General features: G+C 41.8%; 2 protein-coding genes across 2 annotated transcripts in view; both read right to left on the bottom strand.

The window, feature by feature from the left end:
• The window catches only part of LOC135093925 (uncharacterized), an 11,355-nt gene extending 9,308 nt beyond the window's left edge, over positions 1-2,047 (bottom strand). The window contains exons 1-2 of the mRNA XM_063993598.1: positions 1,826-2,047; positions 608-734 (exon numbers count right to left, since the gene is read on the bottom strand). Of these exons, the coding sequence (XP_063849668.1) occupies positions 608-734; positions 1,826-1,889 (191 nt within the window). The 5' untranslated portion in view covers positions 1,890-2,047. The remainder of the gene's footprint in view (positions 1-607; positions 735-1,825) is intronic.
• A 1,506-nt stretch (positions 2,048-3,553) lies between these two features.
• LOC135093926 (rhophilin-2-like) overlaps positions 3,554-10,000 on the bottom strand; it is a 17,754-nt gene continuing 11,307 nt past the window's right edge. Inside the window, 9 exon segments of the mRNA XM_063993600.1 lie at positions 3,554-5,080; positions 5,777-5,938; positions 6,221-6,447; positions 6,902-7,096; positions 7,479-7,746; positions 8,018-8,131; positions 9,186-9,444; positions 9,746-9,782; positions 9,785-9,869. Of these exon segments, the coding sequence (XP_063849670.1) occupies positions 4,853-5,080; positions 5,777-5,938; positions 6,221-6,447; positions 6,902-7,096; positions 7,479-7,746; positions 8,018-8,131; positions 9,186-9,444; positions 9,746-9,782; positions 9,785-9,869 (1,575 nt within the window). The 3' untranslated portion in view covers positions 3,554-4,852.

The raw sequence follows: 10,000 nt of genomic DNA, 5'->3' as shown, positions 1-10,000 counted from the left end.
ACAATGCTGTGGTTATATTAGCAACATTACACACAAACACCTGATCTTTTTCTCTCTCATGAAGCACAGAAGGGTAATAATGACTCTTCAATAGGGAGGTTTAAAATATTAGTATGGATGGGAGTGACAGGTGGAGACAAGGAGGTGTGTCAGGGAGGCTGCAAGACATATCCTCTGTTATTTGATCTTTCTATCTGGTGTTACTGGGAGATGACATCCGAGTGATCATTCTTATAGTTTTGTGTTGGCCAGTGACTGCTTTATAGACGAAAAGAAGTGTTTGTGATCATGGAGGCTTGCAGTGTGTCTTCCCGTGGCAGAATGAAGCCTGAAAACTTTTAATTCCTATTTTTAATGGAGGGGAGACATCATCCAAGGGCAACAAAATTTATATAATAGGTCCACTGAGGTGTGTGTTCCCAGAGTCAAGGGAGGTCATAAAAAATTAAAGGATGAGTATTGAAACCTAACCTAACCTGACCTGACCTGACCTAACCTGACCAGTAAACAATATAACCACAGCACATCTCTGGAGCACCTACACACATACACACATACGTACAGACCAGCAGCAGCATTACAGAGCCACACCACACCTGGCACTCACCTCAAGTTCTTCCTGATGATGTGGGCCACGCTGGCACACAAGGTGACCACCCCACGTCGGGCACTGGCACCCACCACCGCCACCGCCGCTGCCACCGCCTCCTCCCGCTCATCCACCTCATTAGGCTCTGCAATAACATGGTCTTGCTACACTGGATGGCAAGACTGCTATCACCACACCACAATACCATTATAAACCTTTCTCTGTTATGTACAATAATAAACTTTTTTTTTTTTATTTTCCTGTTCTCTAATACTGGGCCAGCAAGTCCATCTCCCTAATGCAAGAGTTGACCAGTATTCTCAGTCTTTCATCACTTTCGCTTACAAACTCTTTTTTTTTTTTTTTTTTTTATGTAGGAAGGATACTGGCCAAGGGCAACAAAAATCTAATAAAAAAAAAAATGCCCACTGAAATGCCAGTCTGGAACTCCCTGCCTGCTTCTGCACTTCCCCCCCTTCCTGCGACTTAAACTCTTTCAGGAGGGAGGTTTCAAGACTCTTATCCTTCGTTATTTGATTTGCATATTCAGTTTCCTCAAAAAAAAAAAAAAAAAAAAAAAAAAAAAAAAATCTCATTATTTTACTTTTCGAGCGAGAGGCAGAGGAGAGGCAGCCCTGGGAGTAATTGGCCTCTAATAACTGTCACTAGGATAAACAAACAGCCACACTGCATACGACCTTGCGAGATACTGACAAGGTCACACCAAAAACAAAAGGGAAGCTACAAGAACACAAAGGAAGCTACAAGAACACAAAGGAAGCTATAAGAACACAAACGAAGCTACAAGAATACGAAGGGAAGCTACAAGAACACAAAGGAAGCTACAAGAACACAAAGGAAGCTACAAGAACACAAACGAAGCTACAAAAATACAAAGGAAGCTACAAGAACACAAAGGAAGCTACAAGAATACGAAAGGGAAGCTACAAGAACACAAATGAAGCTACAAGAACACAAACGAAGCTACAAAAAAAAAAAGAAGGGAAGCTACAAGAACACAAAGGAAGCTACAAAAACACAACAGCCTCACGTCATCTAAACCAGATCGTAGTAATGAACCAGAGAATAAAAATAATGAATGAACAGTGAATAAAGGATGATTAGTGATGTAAGTAAATGAGTAACGAATAAGCAATGAATAACGAATACAGTGAATAAAAGGAAACAAGACGTGAATTTTAACACCAAACCATGACCACCTGTTGCACGACTCACCTGTATTTAAAGCCCCACACGCCTGCTCCTCCATGTCCTTCCTATTTGTGGTCACCTCCCCCATCACCACCACGCCATGGCTCACTATAACACCTATATTAAGGCGATAGTATAGCTAAACTATCCCCCCACTCCTTGATAAGCCAGTGTTTGTGTTCGTCAAGTCGCCATTAATGTTTTTCCTGTTCCTTTTAACCAATCAGAACGCGTGCTTCTCTTCCTCTTCCTGTGCTCTGATTGGCGCGCGTTTCCTTGTTTATCTTCCGAAATCAACTGTCTTTTACTCTTTCCCATTTTTATTTGTTATTTATTCTTATTATCTGTCATTTGATTGTTTATCTCAGGAATCATCTATTTCTATTTTCATTATTAGCAATTATTACTTCCTTGTCTCCTTCAGCTAATCAGAACGTCTTATTCCTCTAATATTGCTAATACTGTGTTCTGATTGGCTGGCAGTTATTGCTTACATCAGAAAGCAATTGAGTCTGTGTTTGATAAGTCAATATAAAATTTCTTCTAGCCTAGTTTAGCCAATCAAAATACTTATTTTGCTTAATTCTCTATTTTTATTGGTTTAAAATTCAATTATAACTTCAGGACTCAAAGTGTTCAGGAATAGACATATTTTATCTTAGCTAATTCATTCTCTAATCTGATTGGCAAATTTTCCCGCTAAACTGAGGAAATATTGATCTAAAAATATATACTTTGCTTATCTTCTTTATTTTTCCATCCTCATCACTTAATTCTTTAGAGTTTTAATTCATATGATTATTAAAAAAAATCATAGATTACCTGTGAGTGTGGAATGTTAGCTGGGCTGATTAATTAAAGTGCCCAGGTATTACGTCAATAAAAAAAAACAGGTATAGTAACATCAATTAAGAATCACAGGTGTGGGTACATTAAAAAAAAAAAAAAAAGGCGGACGTTACCTTCCTGTGTTACCTGGGGCTGGTTAATTAATGGAGCCAAATGTTACGTCAATTGTTATCACCTGTCCATCTGTCAGGTTTATGTAATGCGGTAAATAAAGTTATCTTATATACTTGAGAGCGCTCTTCACTTTAGTCCTCATCCATATTTTTTGTTTATTTCATATTGCGCATGTTTCTTCTTCTTTTTTTTTTCTTCTTCTTCTTCTTCTTCTTCTTATTATTATTATTATTATTATTATTATTAAGTAGTAGTAGTAGTAGTAGTAGTGATAGTAGTAACTAAGAGAGAGAGAGAGAGAGAGAGAGAGAGAGAGAGAGAGAGAGAGAGAGAAAGGTTCCACTCCAAACACCTCCAAAATTGGTTAGTCAAAATAAAAGAATTTTATTATCAACACTTATAATATTTATTTGCATATACTGCATGTCAATAATAATAATGATAATAATAATAATAATAATAATAATAATAATAATGATGATGATGATGAAAAAAGTAATAATAATAATAATAATAATAATAATAATAATAATAATAATAATAATAATAATAATAATAATATGGCAACAATTCTGGTATTTATATATATAATGGTTCAAACTTTAAAATATTTACAATTAGCTTAGTAACACTTGATGCTTGAACCTCTCTCTCTCTCTCTCTCTCTCTCTCTCTCTCTCTCTCTCTCTCTCTCACAAAGTTCACGACATTCACAACGGGCAAAGCTCCACTCCATAGTTCAAATGATTATATTATCTTTATCATAATTTCTTTCACTTTATTTATCAGTTTAGTTTTTTTTATCTTTAAAATTCATTTTCTCATTATCTCATTTTTTTCATTTTTACTTCGTTTTTTTTTTTTCTTGTGGATTTATCATTTTTCTCTACTTTTTATTCTTTCCAAAATTATATTCTCTCTCTTTCTCAATTCCTCAATAGCCAATGTCTTTCCATCTATTCATCTTTTCTTCACTCACTCTAAGTCAAAATCATCGTTTCCTTCCCATTTTCTAATTTTCTCAACATATAAATATTCCCACATATTTTTCCTCGTACGTTAATCTTTTCATTCACGTACGGTAAAAATCAACTTTTTTTTTCTTTATACTTATTTTCTGTCAATTATGCACCAAAAAAATATACCATTCCTTTAAGTTTTGCACCATCAACACCATTCCTTTAACTTTTCGACACCATAAAGAATACTAACTCCACTATTATTTACATACAAGAATACAGTGACAATATACAGAGGACAAAAATATACGTTTTCTTTATTTTCTTACACTTAAAATACAATTAAAACTGTCCTGTTATGTCTACCTGCTATATACATACACACACACATACATACATGCATACACCTTTATTAATATGTATACGAGGTCTGGATAGGTGGAAGGTAAACATACATACATACATACATACATACATACATACATACATACATACATACGAAGCACTATATATATATGTATGAATCTTATTATTATTATTATTTATTATCATGTATGTATGTACGTATGTATACAAAAAATACTGCAGTAAAGAATGCCTGGGTTTTATATACAGTTTGAATATATGTATGGTATTATGTAGAGTTTGAGCACGTTGATACAGGAATGGATGGTGTACGTAAAATATAATACTGCTATCTATACACGGGTGAGCAAACTTGTATGGTACAGAGATATACTGAGAGAGAGAGAGAGAGGTGGGGGGAGAGAAAGAGAGAGAGAGGTGGGGGGAGAGAAAGAGAGAGAGAGGGGGGAATGGTTCTCTCTCTCTCTTTCTCTTTCTTTCTTTTCTCTCCTTTTATGAGAATGAAACACAAAAGGTGATTTTCTCTCTCTCTCTCTCTCTCTCTCTCTCTCTCTCTCTCATTTCTTGTCTCGTATAATAAACAAAAAATAAATAAATAAATAGAGAAAAAGAGAAAAAAATACGAACTCTTATTTCAATACACACAAAAAAAAAGAAAAAAATAAGAAAAAAACAATAAAATAATGAATATAAAAAAACGAAAAAAAAACAAAAAAACAAACCAAGTACTTCTCTCTTTCTCTCTCTCTCTCTCTCTCTCTCTCTACCGCAGAATAACATTATCCAACATAGAATCGGACTTATATTTATCCCGAGATGTGGTCCGCTTAAAAGGATTCCAGCTATTGTGTTTGTCCTTGGCGGAGAGAGTGGAGCCGCTAACTGACCCATAATGGCTGTCGTTGCTGCTGCTGTTGCTGCTGTTGCTGCTGCTGACTCCGCTACTGCTGCTCGTGGTGGAATGAGGAGAGATGTCCTTCAAACTCTTGCTCTGTAAAGTGGGATGGTTGTAGCTTGTGAGGGAAGATGAGGGGGAAGTTGTAAGGGGAGACTGTGAGGGGAGATTGTGAGTGAAGGTTGTGAAGGGAGATTGTGACGGTGAGGGAAGATTGTAAAGGGAGGTTGTGAGAAAAGATTGTGAGGTTGTGAAGGAAGTTGTGAGGCTGTGAGAAGGGAGGTTTGTGAGGGTATGTATGAATGAATAAATGAACTGAAATTGAATCTATAGTGAGGAAAGGCAGGGATAATTATGTACAGTCAGTCTCTCTCTCTCTCTCTCTCTCTCTCTCTCTCTCTCTTAACACACACACACACACATACATACACAGAAAAAAGACCAATGAAAGAAAGAAAGAAAGAAAGAAAGAAAGAAAGAAAGAAAGAAAGAAAGAAAGAAAGAGGGTCAGAAAAAAAGATTGCCAGAAGAAAAAAGAAAGAAAGACAGAAAGAAAGAAAGAAAGAAAGAAAGAAAGAGAGAGAGAGAGAGAGAGAGAGAGAGAGAGAGAGAGAGAGAGAGAGAGAGAGAGAGAGAGAGAGAGAGAGAGAGAGAGAGAGAGAGAGAGAGAGAGAGAGAGAGAGAGAGAGAGAGAGAGAGAAACACAAAAAAACAGAAAAGACCAACAAAAAGGAAAAAGAAAGAAAAAAACTAACACTCCCCACACACACACACACACACACACACACACACCTTGGGCAGCTTGTAGTACGTTTTATCGCAGGGAGTGACGAGGGTGAGAGAGAGTGTGTTGCCGGCCTCTCTGATGAGCCCGACCACTTCATCGTGAGGCAGCCACTTCACGTCCCTGCTCCCGATGCACACCACCAGGTCCCCCTCACTCATGCCGGCTCTCTGCAAGGTTAGGGATGTGTTAGGGATGTGTTAGGGGTGTGGCAGGAAGTGTTAAGGGTGTCAGGGTGTGTCAGAGTGTGTTAAGGGTGTGTTAAGGGTGTGCTAGGGTGTGTTAGGGTGTATGGGTGGGTTGTGGAAATGTTTAAGCTGATAGAATATAAGTTATTGGTGTTAAGGTGTGTGTGTATGTGTATGCGTGTGTGTGTGTGTGTAAGTGTGTGTGTTATATAGCAAGGTGATACACAAGGGAAGAGATAAACAACCAAAAATTTAGCTAAATACCTCTGCCAGGCTATTCCGATCCACCCCAGCGATGACGACTGGCGCGTCCCCCCTTACAGAGAAGCCGAAACCCTGGGTGGGGGTGCGGGTGAGGGTGATGGGGCGGGGGGCAGACCACTGGTGCTTGGCGGAGAATATTGCCACAGGTCCCAGGAGTCTGAACATGTCCTCAACGCGATGCTGTGAGAAATCTGGCGATGTGAGGGACAGCTGGAACTTGGTGGCTGCTGTGGGGGAGAGAGGGAGAGTGTGTGAGAGGGAGAGGGAGGGAGGGGGAGAGTGTGATTGGTTTCTAGTTCTTGGTAACTATGTGAGAGAGAGAGAGAGAGAGAGAGAGAGAGAGAGAGAGAGAGAGAGAGAGAGAGAGAGAGAGAGAGAGAGAGAGAGAGAGAGAGAGAGAGAGAGAGAGAGAGAGAGAGAGAGAGAGAGAGAGAGAGAGAGAGAGAGAGAGAGAGAGAGAGAGAGAGAGAGAGAGAGAGAGAGAGAGAGAGAGAGAGACACCACCACCACCACCCACAACAAAACAAACAAAAAACCCAAAGAAAAAAAAAAAACGAGAAAACCAAAAACGAAAAAAAAAAAAAAAAAAAAACAAAGCAAAAAAAATAACAAAACAATCACAAAAAAGACCCCCTAATACCCAAGCTCCCCCCGTACCCCCACATAGACCCCCAAACTTACGAGCGACAGGTGGCGGATCAAGTACGTTGTGAAGGTCTTCCTCGTCTTCGTAAAGGTCAAGGAGATGCACAGCCGACTCGTGGCCGAACCTGAGGACATCTGTCAGCACCGATTTCTTTTTGAGGTCCCGGCACATTCTCTGCTGTCTTAGGGCCTCCTCGTGAAGCAGCACCGACTCACGACAATGAGCCAGACCTGTGGGGGGTGTTGGGAAGTGTCAGGGAGGTTAGTGTGTGTGTTCGGGTGTGTTTGAGTATGTTTGGGAGGCGTTTGTGTGTTTGTGGGTGTGTTGGGAGGTGTTACAGTGTGTGTTTGTGTGTGTGTGTGTGTGTGATGACGGTATATTTAGCATGTTTGTTTGTATAATCAAATACACCCGCCTACACCTACTCAGGCATTCCTACACCCGAAACACACCCATCTACACCTGTCAAACACACCTGCAACACCTCAAAACTCTTACACACACACCCACACCTTTAAACAATCCAAAAAACACCATTACGTATCTCAAAACACCCAGGAAACACATCCTCGGCAACACCTCCGCAACACCCCAGAACACAAAAACACTTACCCAGGACTACCCTTTCTTGATAAGTTGCCGGGACAGTGATTTCAAGAGTAGTGTTGTTTGAAGGAGGCAGGTGGACATATTGCAGAGCCTCTCGCACCCTCTGGCTCAGCTGTTCCTCGTTCTTCTCCCCGACAGGCAGCGTAAGGAGGGACTCGGCCATGTGGTAGTGGGAGCAGGCGCGGTAATATTCGACCTTGATCCTCACCATACTGACCCAAGATGCTGGTACGAAATCTTTGACCTGGCTGCCGGATATTGTCTTGAAAACCTGCGTGCGGGATAGAGGCTTGTTAAGGAGTGTTAAGAGCCTCCAACACCCTCCCACAGCCTCACAATACTCTCCCACATCCTTCACAGCCTTCGCAAACTCTTCCACAGCCTCTTTCACCCTCCCACAGCCTCTGACAGCCTTCCACAGCATCTTACACCCTCCACACAGCCTCTCACAGCCTCCATACAGCCTCTCACACCCTCCACACAGCCTTCCACACACTCCCACAGCCTCCCACACACTCCACACCCTCACCACAGCCTCCTACCTGCGAGTACTCCTCCGCCACCTGTGCCGCCTCCTGTGCCAACTCCACCACTGTCTCCAGATCCTCACTATGTCCCAGGAAAGTCTTCTCATGCAGACACTCCCTTGCCTGAGCCTGTAGTGAAGATGCAATGAGTGGTGGTGCTACTGAGGGAGGCAAACAAGTGGCTAGAAATGGGTGGATTGATAGGAAATGGGGTTATTTTTGTATAGGGAATGAGAAGTGGTGTTGCTGAGATAAATGGGTGTGTGTATAGCTATGAATGGTTGGTTGGATGTGAAATGGGGCTTGTTATTGTAAAGGGAAGGAGGAATGGTGAGATTTAATGGTGCTGAAAGAGGTGTGGAAGGAAAGTGATGGGGAACAAAGGAACGGCTAAGAAATGGGGCAGTTACTTTGGTGTGCTTAATGAGAGCTGTTGAACGAGTAGTGGTAATTCATGTTGCTTAAATAACTAAATAAATAAAGTGATAAGTAACTGAAATACTTAAATGAATAAATAAATAAACTAAACTTTTTACATTTCATCCACAAAAACGCACCCAAACGTAACCTATCCAAATCTACCATACCCTAACCAAACCTAACCTACCCTAGCCTAACTAAACCTACCCTAGCCTAACCAAACCTACCCTAGCCTAACCAAACCTACCCTAGTCTAACCAAACCTACCCTAGCCTAACTAAACCTACCCTACCCAACCCAAACCTACCCTAACCTAACCAAACCTACCCTAGCCTAACCAAACCTACCCTAACCTAACCAAACCTACCCTAGCCTAACCAAACCTACCCTAGCCTAACCAAACCTACCCTAACCTAACTAAACCTACCCTAACCTAACCAAACCTACCCTAGCCTAACCAAACCTACCCTAACCTAACCAAACCTACCCTAACCTAACCAAACCTACCCTACCCAACCCAAACCGTACTCAAACCTCCTCTACCCTGTCGAAACCAACTCAAACCAAACCTACCCTAGTCTACCCCAACATACCCAACCCTACCCTTCACAAACCTAGCCATATATCTTTCCCCTAAACAAGAAAATAGAGAACGCCACATATCTCCTATACAGACCACTATTCGAGATATATACAAGCCTCTCCTGCATTTACCGAGCCCTTCCTGTGTTAATCCACGCAGTACACACACGCACACACGTACCAGCATGAGATGAATAAGCATAGTTAGGATTTCCGGGCTAAGATCCTTCGAGGGGGCATTGGTGAAAGTGTCATGAAGGTAACGGAAGATGCCAGCCGCCCTCAGGAAGTTGTTGGCAGCCGCGTCGAGACCTGCAGCAGAGGTCCGGTCGTGCCTGGCCCCCAGCTGCGTGTACAGGGCCCCAAGGTTGAAAAGAACGCAGGCCTTCTCAAATGCCACAGTGCGCTGACAGCTCGGGGTCCCAGTGAGAGAGTCGTACCTGTGTTGGGGTGGGTAGTTAGGTGGGGTGTTTACCTGGTGACTGGGTGGGTGGCTAGGTGGGTGTGTGGAGTGGCTAGGTGAATGAGTGCATGAATGAATGATTAGGTCACTGGCTGACTGACTGACTGGCTGGTTGAGTGACTGACTGACTGATTGACTGACTGACTGACTGGTTGAGTGACTGACTGACTGACTGACAAACTAACTAACAAATTAATCAAGTTGATAACACAACAGACGCACACCCAAAACACTACACACACACACACACACACACACACACACACACACACACTTACCACTCAAAATAAATTCCCAGAGACCGGTCGGGGGGAAGAACCTCCGGTCGATGAAATACAACTGATTAAAGTACTCCAGCAGAAGGGCCACTCCTGACTCATCCCTCTCTGGCGTCCTCATAGCCTGTAAAAGGTGGATGAACGGGTGAAGGGGTGAGGGAAGGGGTCAGGGGGTGAGGGAAGGGGTGCAAGAGGGAACAGGTGAAGGAGTTAAGCGGTTATCCACTCTCATTCATCCTTATTTTTTGTGTTTAT

The sequence above is a fragment of the Scylla paramamosain genome, chromosome 44, assembly GCF_035594125.1.
Source record: "Scylla paramamosain isolate STU-SP2022 chromosome 44, ASM3559412v1, whole genome shotgun sequence".
Lineage (NCBI taxonomy): Eukaryota > Metazoa > Arthropoda > Malacostraca > Decapoda > Portunidae > Scylla > Scylla paramamosain.
This window is presented reverse-complemented; position numbering and strand designations above follow the sequence as displayed.